The sequence below is a fragment of the Agelaius tricolor genome, unplaced genomic scaffold (assembly GCF_023055355.1).
Source record: "Agelaius tricolor isolate 1412-34295 unplaced genomic scaffold, bAgeTri1.0.p SCAF_1, whole genome shotgun sequence".
NCBI classification, from domain to species: domain Eukaryota; kingdom Metazoa; phylum Chordata; class Aves; order Passeriformes; family Icteridae; genus Agelaius; species Agelaius tricolor.
The window spans coordinates 66,689,398-66,702,709 of NW_027269261.1; the positions used below are offsets into that span (position 1 = coordinate 66,689,398).

The following is a 13,312-nucleotide window of genomic DNA, read 5'->3' on the forward strand; positions in this document are numbered from 1 at the left end:
TCAGTAGATTGATTTCTTGTTTATACTAAACCAGGTGGCTGAGAACTAGCTTTGGTCTGGGAAAACTGCCATGATAGCTTTCAAACTTCTATTTTTTCTGCATATCTTGAACACCTGAATCTTATTCAACCTTAGCATCACTCTAATGTTGACTTTCTGTTCTTCAAGTGTGGGTTTTCCTTCTTTCATTATTTGCCAGTGATAAAGTTTTGTAATGTACTTTCACTGTAAGTAATTCTAATAAATTGGTATTATCTGTTTGAAATACTCTCTGATTATATTTTGCTAACCCCACATTTTATTAATTTGTTTCTTGGCAGAATGAGACATACGCTAGAACATGTGAGGTAAGTTAAATGCCATCAGAGCAATAAAAAAAAAATCGCTATTTCAGTGATTGCTATGTCCTCACAGTGCTAAGAAATACAATGTAGATACACAAACTTATCAATTCAGGTCTAATTGTTTTGTACTTTCTAAAGGTGAAGAATGTGTTACGTACCTTTTCAGCATGGTGGGTGACCAAGGACAGGCTTACATTAAGAAAGCAGACAAATCTCACTATTATGAAACAGGACAGACCTATGTAAACCATGTTCTAGGCTCTCCCAAGAGTGTTGTTCATCCAATTTTCCATTAATTCCATCAAAGACTATCCAGAGAGAATGCTTGTTAAGGCTGGTATGATACCAGCTTGGCGAGAAGTGAAAACAAAGAGCTAGAAGAGCTCTTTGGGAGCTGGAAGACAAAACTCTTGCCTGGATAGAACCTAAATGAAATAAAATGCAATTTAGTAAGGGGCAACATATGGCCCCTTAGAAAGAGACCTCAAGTGGGGAGTTCTGTGGATGGACTGGTGTTCACAGTGATGAGTTTGGGTCAACAAAGTGCTGGTAAAGAGATGGGTGCTTTCAGCATTAACATAGAGGATAGGATGGGGATGAGATGATGGGGATGAAAGATTGTGTTTGGCACTGCTGAGACCTCAGGATGAAGGATGATCCCAGATGGAAGCAATACATTTCAAGAAGGTGATGGAGGAGTTGGAGAATCATGAGTAGAATACAAACCCATTGTAGACCTGGGAATTTGATTGAAAGGATTTTTTTTTTTTTAGTCTGTCCAATTGTGATGATGACAAAGGTTTACTAATGCATGAAATAGTGGTTTTGGAGTGTAGGACCAGTCCAAGAAGTAACCAAATTACTTTTGTAGAGACATAAAATGAGTGTGGGGGTTTTGTTGCTTTTGTGTTGAGGGTTTTTTTCTTTGCCTGTCTGGTCACACAATATGCTACTGAAATGTGCTGACTCTGCAGGGGCTTTTTTGAGATTATCTTTCCACTGGATCAGCTGACTGACTTGACTACCCACATGTCAGGCACACACTGTGTCACTGCATCCAAAGGATCAGGTCATTGCAGCCTGCAGAGCAAAGGAGTGGGAGTAAGAGTGGGACTTTTCCTTTGGCATTAGCTCAGTTCTGTTGTCTGAGTACACCTTGTGACTGAAATCTGGTAGTATTTCTCATTCCATCTAGGAACAGGGGATTGCCACTGAATTTCATGGGAACAGTCACAAGAAAAGACATCAGACTGTGGCTTATATAAGAACATTGCTGATGGATGGAGAAAATATGAGGATTTATTGTTCACAAGTAGAGCAGCTGGCAAATTTCCCTTAAAATTTAAGGTTAGGAGCCTTAGCAATCCTCTTACCTCAAGCAAAAATTGGATTTATGGTTCAGATAAAAATCAGAAGAAAGACTAACACAACAAATAACAAATATTCAGAAATAGCTGTGTTCAATGAGGCAGAAGGCACTATGAATCGGCATGAAATGTGGGGACACTACCCCTTAAAACAAATATTAGTCATAAATTAATGCTCTACTGTACACTTGATAGCTACTAATACCTGAATTTTCACCTACTAACAGTGGTGATAATTTACCTGGAATTATTTTATTTCTCTGAATATGAAAATATTGGAAAAAAAAATATAAGTGGTTGCACTTGGCACTAAATGTATAGATGTGACATAATGTATATAGGAATATAAAGCTAAGCAAGTTTTCAAATCTGTCTTGGTTGCAACTGTGTTGTCTGAAATAACATGTCTTATCAGTTTCCATAGGGCGCTGGAAGCGTGTTTCCTCAAATCATAGGAAGAGCAATTAAAAAACTTCCCTCACTTGCCATAATGAATTGCTTCTGAATGATCTTAAGGTTGATTATCACTTGAAAGGTTGCTGCTGTGTGGAGCAAACTTCAAGACTTTAAAGGCTGAATGAACTTGCAGAATAAAATGAGCCCAAATAAACCTCCTGCCTGGGAAAGCTCAAATAACCACTTCTCAAAAAGTTTGGATTTCCAGGAGATTCAGTCTTGCATGTAATTTTAAAGCTACTGAGACCCACCTAGAACACATTTCTACTTCTTAAGTTCTCTACATAAAAAGCAGGATGACACTATATTTATCTTCCCTACTTGAACTGAAAACTCAGGAATTTTCTGTTCTTAGGATGTCAGTGTGGAGCTCACTGCCCTGGGGTATTTGTTATATTTGCAGCTTGTAGGCACAACTGTAACAGAAGGAGTAGCTGCTGAAAAGGAAGTGTGAATTAGGCATGGCTGTTATAAAAAATTGCTGATTTCAGCTATTTTGAAAATTCACTGGTAATACATTGTAAGAATGTGCCTCATTCATAGGGACTACATGAAGCAGGAAAGGGTGAAATGCAACATATGGAATATATTACTAACTAGTCAAAAACCTTGTCTTCCTAACTCCATGGTCATCACTGAAGTCTATTTCCAGCTGTAATGTAGCTCCACGTTCATGCTTTCCACAAAGGGACAGTGTGTAAGGAGGAATCCTTTAATTCAGGGCCCAGTGAATTGATGGAAATTCCCTCAAGAAAATCTTTGGAGTGAGTTCATGGTAGTGCTATTTTTTAGATTTAATATAATTATTTCCACTGGGTTTGTGCATATGCAAAATGTCCACAGAATTTGTATGTATTTAAAATGTGTCTGCATGATTCTGGAAGGAAGTTTGCCTTCACACAAAGCTAACCAGTGAGTTCTGTGCCCTACACAGACAGTTTCCTGTAAGTTTGGCTGTAGCTGTGCAGAGGATGCATATGGAGATGAAGCACTAAGTAAGTCTGAATAGAGTCCTGTGTCCAATTGACAGTCTGATAAATTTGTAGTCTTGTTCTATGGTCTGGATTTATGTAAAAAATAGGAAAGTCTTGAGTATTTTCATTAATCAGAAAACTACCACTATTTTTTTTCTTTTAACTTTAAATATACTTAAGTTTATCTTGGAGTAAAACATTTTTCCCTCCCTTTCATGGACATGAGATGTTTTGAATCCTGTCTCAACTGTTTAAGATGATACCTTGGGCCAATACAGTGCTATTGAAATAGTCCCCTTGAAAATATTTTCAGAAGTCTCTTATGCTTTCTCCATTTCTATTCAGAAAAATTTTACTAAGTAGCTGTAACTAAAAATACACTTACACAAATATGGGGTAGTAGTCACAACTGCTCACATTGAACCTGGCCCGTTTCTGTCTGACTTATCAAACTGTCTTTGTCTTTAAAATGCCATGCAAGTTACTCAGTAACATTTTCAATATATTCTTTTATGTGTTTTTATGGGCTTTGCAGCTTTTAGTGGGTGAGGTAAAAGGTTTTTACCTTTGAGATGCAGGGATTGCCATGAAAGATTATTTCTTACTGTTATATTGTATTTTCCCCTCAGGCTACTTGAACAAACCAAGTGCTCCATTTGCATCTGCCATTGGAAACCACAGTGTCACATTAGGGTGGAAGGCAGCTAACATCTCTGGGGTGAAATATGTTATCCAGTGGAAGTTCAACAAGCTCCCTGGTGACTGGAGGTACACAGAAGTAAGGGAGAACACCTCTTTTTACTTTGCAAGGAAATTGGCTCTTCTCTGCTCTTTTTTATTTTTTATTTTTAGAAAGATATTGGATAATATGTTAGGTACATGAAAGAGATTTTGAAAATCATGGGTGGCAGGGGGAAGCTGAGAAGCTGGGGATTATTCCCCATTTCCTCTAGCACAGGAACTAGACACCTTGATGGAAACTAGCCGGCAGCAGGTTCAAAACTAGCAAGATGTATTTCCTCACTGAATGGGTAGTTGAAATGTTCCGCTACTTCCTGGCATGTGTGGATGTTAAATTGCTAAATTTAAACTCCTGAATATTAAAATTGCTAAAATTACTAAATTGGGTTTGAGAAGTGACTGGAAAAATTAGCAGAAGGAAAAATCGAGTTCTAATAAATGCAAATATTCCCATTCTTTCATGTTGAGTCATGCTTGTGAAAAGCCAATGAGAATATTCAGGAGAAATATAGCTGTAGGCTTTGTCCTGTTTTTTTTTTTTTAATACCTTTCCCTAGAGAAATTTTTTTGTTTCTTGTCAAAGCACAATACTTGGCTAGAAAGACCTTTGTTCTGACTCAGTAGAGTTATTCTCATAATTTGTTCTTTTGCGTCAGCTGTACACTTGTTATCTTGCCATCATCTCTATTGGATCAATTTACAGGGCTTGACAAGTTGGTGCCAGAAATCAAAGGTAAAGATAATTTGCTAAGCAGGAAGTTATTCTGAATGAATCATTGATGAAATAATAGGGAGCAATTACTTCAGACAATAAATATTTCAGTGTAACTAGGATCCTTTGTATCTGTAACCTGTGGTATACGTTTAAAATACATTGCTTGTTACATGCTACTATTTCAGGTTTTTTTTACTTTTTTCTTAAAATTTACATATTGCATCAATTAATTACATATTGCATTAATATTGCATCAATCCTTTGATCTACCTGCTTATTGTTGGGATTTGGTACTGTGTTCTGAGGAAAGAGAATAGAAAATGTTCTGAAGAGATGGAAAATCAATGTCTATGCTGAAAATAACTGTCAGAATTTCCTCTTAATTAAACTTATGATGCTGCCCTTTTTTATCCTGAAATAATGTATATTGTTGTATGAGACCTCTTTTGCTCTCATAAAAGTAGCTGCAGCTGGAGGAAGGAAAAGCCCAATTGTGTTTGTGCATTAATCTAGGTAGTATCTGAAACTTCATATACCATCAAAGACCTTCAGGCCTTCACAGAATATGTGTTTCAAGTGGTTTGGATCATTACGTCTCAGCTGCAGCTCCATTCTCCACCTAGCCCCAGCTACCGGACACATGCTTTTGGAGGTAATGAATTGTGCTATTAATTTCATCTTTCAGGACCTTAACAGAAACATTTGAGTTTTGCTGTTGTTTCTTTGGCAGCAGACATTGGTGCCTAATCTTTAGAACCATGTGTGTGTCAATTCTTGGGTAGCTGCAGAAGACCAAACTAAAAAACCAATAAGTTCTTTTTGTTTGACTGAGAAGATTTAGGGCTTCTCCCTGCTTTTGGTTTTAAAAGCAAGCACAGAAAAGTACATGGCCAAAATTGTGAGGGTACATGGGATACTTTTGTACATAATTATGCATGTATTTGATTGAAACACAGTCCTGTTTTTCTGAACATTAAAAAAAAGCTGAAATGCTGCTGGAATGTTAACTGTCCCTAATAATATTTGTTGGTGTATAAGTGAATAAACAGGTGTGAAACCTAAAAATGTATTTAAAAATCAAAATCAGTTAATGTCTTAATCAAGTTCTCGAGTCAGTTATTTCTGTCTTGCAGTTCCTGCAACAGCTCCTGTCATTAAAGACATTCAGAGTTCAAGTCCAAACACTGTTGAAGTTAGTTGGTCTCCACCACTTTTTCCGAATGGATTGATTATTGGATATAACTTGCTCCTGACCAGTGAGAATCATGAATTGCTGAGAGCCTCAAGAGGGCACAGCTTTCAGTTCTACTCCACCTTCCCAAACACCACTTACAGGTACAAAAAGAAAACATACCAACGTGGCCAGGTATGAGGTCATGCTTCTTGCCCAGATAGCACCAAGTAGGCCTTAATGCCGCTTCTGCACAACTGTGCTGTTTACTTACATCCTTGCCAAAAGCAAGGACACCTTCCTTGAGGTAACGGAGTTACCCCAGGTAGCTTGGCTGCTTTTGCAGAAGTCAGATGGTGAGGAAGGAAAAGCACCTGGATATAGGGCTGGGAAGCTCCATTTTCTTAGCTAATGTTTTTAATTTTTTAGGCTTGTGTGGCATGCTTTCAGTACAGAGGGAGAAAGACCGAAGGGTCTTCTCTAGTCCTGTAAGCATCTGGAAAAATTCCTTTATTTTTATTAAACGCAAATGTCTGCATTCTGCTTGCACTGGTAAATACAGATCTTCCTTGGAAATGAAGTTGAGTTGCTCTTCTGAGTCTGAAAATTTATTTTGAATTGAAATTTAGAAGATTCTATTGTTTTTCGGCCTTTGTGCAATTCAGACTATGGTTAGTTTTGCTTTTTTATTCTGAATTTCCCCAGAGCATTATATTTAAACAGGCATTTTCTGAAAGTCAAGCACTTCTGTAGCAGCTTCCCAGCTGGATAAAATGTTTCTCAGGCCATCTTTCAAAAGGAACCTGCCAACCAAAACCTGTCTCTTTGGTGTGCCATAGGTTCAGTATTGTGGCAGTTAATGAGGTCGGTGCTGGACCCCCTGCCGAAGCCAACATCACAACCCCGGCATCCAAAGGTACAAGAGCAGCAGAGTCTTTACCACTGTCTCTTCCTAGGGACAAACTCATGTCCCCTGGCCTGCCACAGTCCTGGCAGGAGTACAAATATTTAGACTGTGAACATGTGAAGGAGTTGAACACTGGGGAGTCAATAGCACATCAGAGGAGGTCCTGCTCTCCAGCTGCGGACATAAGGCATCACAGCATGGAAATGATCACTTAATGTGAAACTCTTTTGTCAAAAATTCTCAATTATCTCAAGCCAAGTATGTGAAATCATGCCAACTTTTTTTTTTTTGCTCTTTCATGGAGGTATTTGTTTTATTACATCAACTAATTAATATTGAAGGTAATGATGCACTATAGCTATTACTCAAAGAATTGCAGAATTATCAATTAATTGGCAGAGAAAGATAGATACACGTTGAGATAGAACACAAATAAGAGTGAAATCAATGAAATTGATGTTATCAAAATGTTCTTTTAGGAAAGAAAATAAAAGAATTCCCTTCTCATTAAAAGATTCAGTTGTCAAACACCTGGAAATGCTTCAGCTTTATGAAAACACTTCAAGACTGTCTCTGAATTGCCATTGGTTAGAGACATTGAACTTGCTTCTCTAGTGCTTTTTAAAATATTGGGGTTTTTTTTGTCTGTATTAGCTCAGACACACTGTTTCCTTACTTACAGCTCCACGGAGGTTTGCTCTAGGGCTGGCTGACCCTGAGTTATAAATATTTGTATCATTTTTGAAAAGTCCAGACTGTGTTCACTATGTCAATCCAATTGTCAATTAATTTAAGGTAGAAAACAAACAAGAAAACAAACTCCATAGCCCCTGAAACCCCCACCTGATGGGGGTGGGGAGCCACCCCACCCCCCTTACTAGTCACCACATAAAATTTCAGTTGTTTCCCCCTGAATTGCACAGGCATGTGCTTTCTCTCTGTGCTAACATGAACAGGAACAGCGTTTTGTCATGCATCGTGTCCAGAAATGGTTCTACTGCATCAGGCACTAAGCTGTGTAGATCTGAGCCCTGACAAGGGTCGGGGAAAGAATCTGATTTCTGCTGTAGATTGCAAGAAACATTGCTTGAAGAGATAAAGAGGTGATATTGGCCTCTTGTACTTTGCTCTGAAAGCATCGTTATTGAAACTACTCACAGTGCATCATGTGAGAAATACACACAGCTCAATCTATGCAGATTATCAGAATACATTAAGACAGCATTTGATCACAGTTTTGTGATATCCATATGAGGAAATGATATCTGATTGCAGACAGCTGCTTAAGCTGGAGAGGAGAAAAAAAAGGGAAGGATTGTTTGCTGATGGAAATTAGCCAAAATCATACTTGAAATAATACACCATCTTTAAAAATGAAAGTAACAATCAATTTAACAAGGTGTGTGCTAGATTTCCAAGGATCTGAGATTCAGAAGCAAGGCAAGCTCTTCCCCAGGCCTATGTATAGACCAGACAGAAGGTACAGATTTACTGCAGAGGTTTTGATGTAAATCACATGGGCCTTAATAAGCATGAAATCAGTTTATTTGACCAAAACTATCCTTGTTGACTTTAAATTTTGTGACTTTATTAGAAAAAAAATTAGAAAGTTTATCACCTTTGAAACAGATGATATTATCCCATTATCATCTGTATCTGTAATAGGTACTTGTTTTTTGAATAAATCACTAATCATTACAATAAAACACCTGAAATGAACATACTTGCCTTGCTTTTCTCTAGCTCTGTGGGATAATATTTTAGTTTGACTGGGGTTTCCAAAGAAGTCCAGAGAGGTTAAATGTCCTATTTCTGCTGGATCTTGAAGTCACGTGGGTGTCTTAGTGCCTTTATTTCCTTGAGCCAGTAAGGCTTCATTTGCTCCAGCTGACTTTCCCTCCCTAAGGAACTGACTATTGTTGCAGGAATGATGGTGGGAAATTCACATGGCCTGTTCTCACCCTGTGTGAGGAGCCAGAATCAACTGTAATGGTGAAGAACTCCATATACTTTCAGCACTCAAAGGGTTTAGGCTTTGGTCTGTCACTGCTAATGTAAGGGTGTATTCATACCTACAGACATACGTACCTTTGGGCACACATGCATATGCATGGCTGTTAAGGATGTATCTGAGTTAGCCATATGCTGTGGTCATCTAAATTCTGAATTTTTCTGTTTGCCAGTTAAGGAAAAAGCAGCATGGCTCTTTCTATCCAGAAAAGAGTCGTTAAGGAAGAGATACACAGGGCATTTCCTTGAAGCTGCTCAGTGCCTGACAAATGGTGTTATACACCACAACATCACAGGTAAAATCAGACTGGGCTCTCTACTTTTCTGTCAAGTGCCACTAAGACCTCTTTTCACTAAGGACAGAATGCACCTCACGTAGCTTGAGACAGTATCTAGTCTCCCTTTATAGTCTATGAGGAGAAATAGAAACTTTCAGGACATGATTTGTTATATTTGAGGTGACAGGCATTAGGAAGCAATAAATGGTTCTCCCCAGTGCAGCTGTTTCTCCACTGTATCTAGGCACCTGGTGCATTTTTTTACATTGTAGGTATCTAAATTGAAGTAAGATGAATCCATGTTTCCCTGCGATTAATATCTACTTTTTCTCAACATGAATATGGGGAAATGAAGAGATTCAGACTTCTGAATAAAATAATGCCAAGTTCTAAAATATAGTGCTAGTGTGTTAGCATACTAATGAGGCATTTAGCAGCTGGAGTCACCAGATAACCACGTTATCTCAAATTACTCACCACTCCAATGTTTCTTACCTACAGTGATCCTTGGTGACAGTGTGGAAATCTGAGTTTATCTACCAAATTTCTCAGAGCCATAAAGGCTCCAGAGAAAGAATGTTGCCCCTGACTAAATAGCCTTGGATAGTGCAGAGGTGGCACAGATTATCTCATGTTTGAATTCTAGAGTGAGTGGTGCTTTGTGAGGAGATGCCAGCTGCATCTGTTTGACCTGTAGCGGGGCAATCAGTGTCGGTTTGCATATTACATGTCCTCTCTTTGATTACCTTTCTGAAGGGCAATTCTCTATAATAATGTCACTTACAAAGCAAATGGGAATGTTTCATTATTATCTGAAAGAAAACTAGAAGTGAGGAGAAAAAACAGTTAATTTTTCTCTGATGATGATGATGGTGGGTTGCAGACTGAAAAATATGTATTTTCAAGGCAAGTAGAAAAATTATCTGAAAAATGGAAACCTTCTTATATTATCTGTGTGCACATATCTTTCTATTTTTAGGTATTTCTGTGAATATTTATCAGCAAGTTGTCTATTTTTCTGAAGGGAATTCTATCTGGGTGAAAGGCATTGCAAATATGTCTGATGTATCCAACCTAATGCTCTTTTATGCTGGCTGGGGGAATATTGTGTCCATCTCAGTAGACTGGCTTTACCAGAGGATATATTTTGTCATGAACGAAAAGGTAATGCTCTAGTGCTTAATTTGAACGATTACATGATTAATTTTACATGAGAAAAATATTATTTATGTATAGATATGTATGCACAAAATATAATTACAAAAATATATTTTAATATAACATTAATATTCACGTATTTAGTAATTTAACAAAGAAGAAAGGCTTGACTATGAGGTCATATTTAAAGTGAACACCAAACATGGAACTCTGGCTCCTTGCCTTATTTTTCTCCTTAGTACATAGCTGTTTTGGTTTTAATTCGTTTTTGAGACTGCCTTCACACCCTCCTCATATCCAGTATTGGCGCGCTGTTTCTCTTGGTTACCCATCTACTCTGTTCATTTCCTACTCTGCCTCAGGAAGGTGGTCAGATAACTAGATGGTGATTTTTTGCTGTCTGTCATAATTGACAAAATATGTTAAGTGTTTCATACAATAGCAACAGCTCAGATTACAGCTACTGCAGTTTGAAATGAAAACGGAGATTAACCCTGCACTGGATTTCCTACTCATAAAACATCAGTTGCACTAATGGTCAGACTTTGCGCGTACCCATGTAATCCTCTAATGTACAAAGGACTAGAAACCTGCCCATAATGGTTAGTGGGGGATTTTTATTTTTTTAATCCTCTTGCCGTGTTTGACCTTTTGCTTACTGAACAGGGAGCAGGAAAAGCAGTAGTGATGAAAAGATACAAATGAGCGGTAGATGAACAGATCGATGGCAGAGATGTCTGAATTCCAAGGTATCGCTTCCAGGACCAGAAAAGCACTTCCCTTTCCTGCCAGATCATTTTCAAAGTACAGTTTGCCTATACCCTCAAAATTGAGTATAGGCAGTTGATAACCAATTTTCCCTCCAGCTTAGAGGTATGAGTGACAGCTTCAGGGTAAGCTGTCGTGGCTTTCCGTACAAGGGTTATCCTTGGCTGACTGAATGCTCAGGAGCCCAGAAGGACCTAGGACTGTGAGAGAGGTGTTTTACTCTCTTCATCCCCTGAAGGATTCTTGGGTCAGCTTGTCTGCTCATTAGCAAACACCCTATGAATGCATCATCCATTTTTCTTCTCGTTTCCCAGATACATTTCTGCCACTTAGAGAACTGCACGGTAGCTGAAGACGTCACTCCTCTTTACGTGACATCCCCTAGGAAGGTTATAGCTGATCCCTATAATGGGTAAGTGAATTCCTTTGAGCCCTTGGTGCCAAAGGTGCTATAAAGCTCCTCTCTAATTTTCTCCACTTCATTAGTCATCTAGGTTCCTGTTTCAAGCACTTAAGTTAACAAAACAAAAGGGTAACAAATAACAAGCTACAAAACAACTGGAACAAGAGAGATGCCATGCAGTATTGTTTCGTACATTTTCTTCTTTAGGGCATTAGCAGAAGAGATAAAGCTTTTCCAAACCAGAAATTTGAGTTTCAGAAATGTCATGCTTTTATGAAGATGAATCTCAATGAATTTTAAATGTTCATGCTTAGCATTTAAGGTATTATAGAAGAAAATATTTTCCAATAATCTGCTATGCAGATTCCCAGAAGGTCAAAACTGATGTGTCTACTTCCCCAGTGTATATATGTATATATATATGCACTGATAGTGCCAAAAGCATTTTTCTATTGTGCATAAAGATAGGCACATGTCTTAGCTGCTGAAATATTTGTGGCTCAGCAGACTTCTTGCACTGTAGTTATTTGGGTTTATTTTGCTCTGTGGCCAGTTATATCTTCTGTCTCCTGGAGGATGGCATATACAGAGCAAATCTTCCAATCTTTCCTGGCACTGCCTCTGCAGCTTCACCAGTGGTGAGATCCAGTGCTCTGAGAACCTTCACAATCAACTTCCAATCTAAGAGACTCATTTTCTTCAACAAAACAGAACAGGCCTTTGTGTCAGGTTTTCTTGATGGTTCAGAGTTTCACACGCTGCGATCACATGTGCCATTTAATGACATGGAGAGCTTCGTTTATGAGGATAACACATTTACAGTCACAGATGGCTCGGCAGTTTTCCACGAGGAGGTCTCTCCAGTGGGAAGTTCTAGCTTCAATGAGTATATTGTGGACTGCGATTTGGCGTACCCAGAGTACTTTGGCATTGGCAACTTGGTTTTCTATGGGCCATCAACTCAGCCTTTTCCTTTACCAACTGCTCCTCATCTTGTCATGGCTCTGTTTGGATTGGACCAAGCTGTGATCAGCTGGAGACCACCTGAACACACCATTGGAAGCAGTAAGTTCAACTAATTATCCCTGAAGGTTCACTTCTTTTCTTTCTACAGAGATAATTTTCTGGTTTCCCTTTTCTTGACTTGGGCTTTAGTGACTTCAATAGAAGATAGTGATGGAAGTTATGTAATTACTTCTGCTTCAAAAATTTAGCCCATAATTTGCCAGTAAAAGAGATAAATTGTCTAAATTAACACAAGTGTGTGTTGGCAATTCATATGCCCCCTGCAAAGATTTTAAGCAAAACTTGATCTTAAGTATGTTATGGAGTAGCAGTAATGCTGGGTACCGGTATCACATAGGAAATGGATGGCAGAGATGTAATGACTTTTGATCAGTGACTGTGCTATGGTTTCTACCCTCTGCACATGTGTCTTTGAATACCAGAAAATCACCTGGCCAGGGAAAATTTTTGTTCTAATTTCATTCTTCATGGGGGATTGAAGCATAGGGCCAGAGGGCAAGAGTGTAAATTTTTAATGTATCTCTTTCCTAATTCCACTGGTATTGGCATTTTTGAAAGGAGTCTTCAATGTACATTTTTCTCAAAGGATGTGTATCAACAGTTACAACAATTTACTCTGTACTCACACAATTATTTGCTTCACACAGGTTTATCTGCTTGGCAGAACTGGACCTACGATGTGAAAGTGTCACCTCAGCACCCATTTGAGGAAGAATGGCTTGTCTCAAATATTAGTAGCACAAGGCTTACAGTGAAGGGGCTAGCCAGCTTCACAGCATATGAAGTGTCAGTCAGAGCTGTGTCTCCTGCTGGTGCAGGGCCATGGTCAGAGTCATTTAGAGGTACAACTTTAGAAGAAGGTGAGAATTGCTTTGTCACACAGGAAAAATGGAGAACAAATTGTGTATAAATCTTTCCACCTAGTGAGGCACACACTTTTGGCAAAGACTGCAAAATAAGGAGCATAAAAAGGTTTTTCTTAGAATTAAAGAAT

General features: G+C 38.5%; 1 protein-coding gene across 1 annotated transcript in view; it reads left to right on the top strand.

The window, feature by feature from the left end:
• Nucleotides 1-13,312, top strand: part of ROS1 (ROS proto-oncogene 1, receptor tyrosine kinase) — a 67,918-nt gene that overhangs the window by 4,306 nt on the left and 50,300 nt on the right. The window contains exons 4-14 of the mRNA XM_071438097.1: nt 321-347; nt 3,102-3,162; nt 3,771-3,919; nt 5,111-5,249; nt 5,731-5,932; nt 6,608-6,684; nt 8,859-8,981; nt 9,943-10,127; nt 11,204-11,301; nt 11,846-12,357; nt 12,966-13,178. Coding sequence (XP_071294198.1) covers nt 321-347; nt 3,102-3,162; nt 3,771-3,919; nt 5,111-5,249; nt 5,731-5,932; nt 6,608-6,684; nt 8,859-8,981; nt 9,943-10,127; nt 11,204-11,301; nt 11,846-12,357; nt 12,966-13,178 — 1,786 coding nt within the window. The remainder of the gene's footprint in view (nt 1-320; nt 348-3,101; nt 3,163-3,770; nt 3,920-5,110; nt 5,250-5,730; nt 5,933-6,607; nt 6,685-8,858; nt 8,982-9,942; nt 10,128-11,203; nt 11,302-11,845; nt 12,358-12,965; nt 13,179-13,312) is intronic.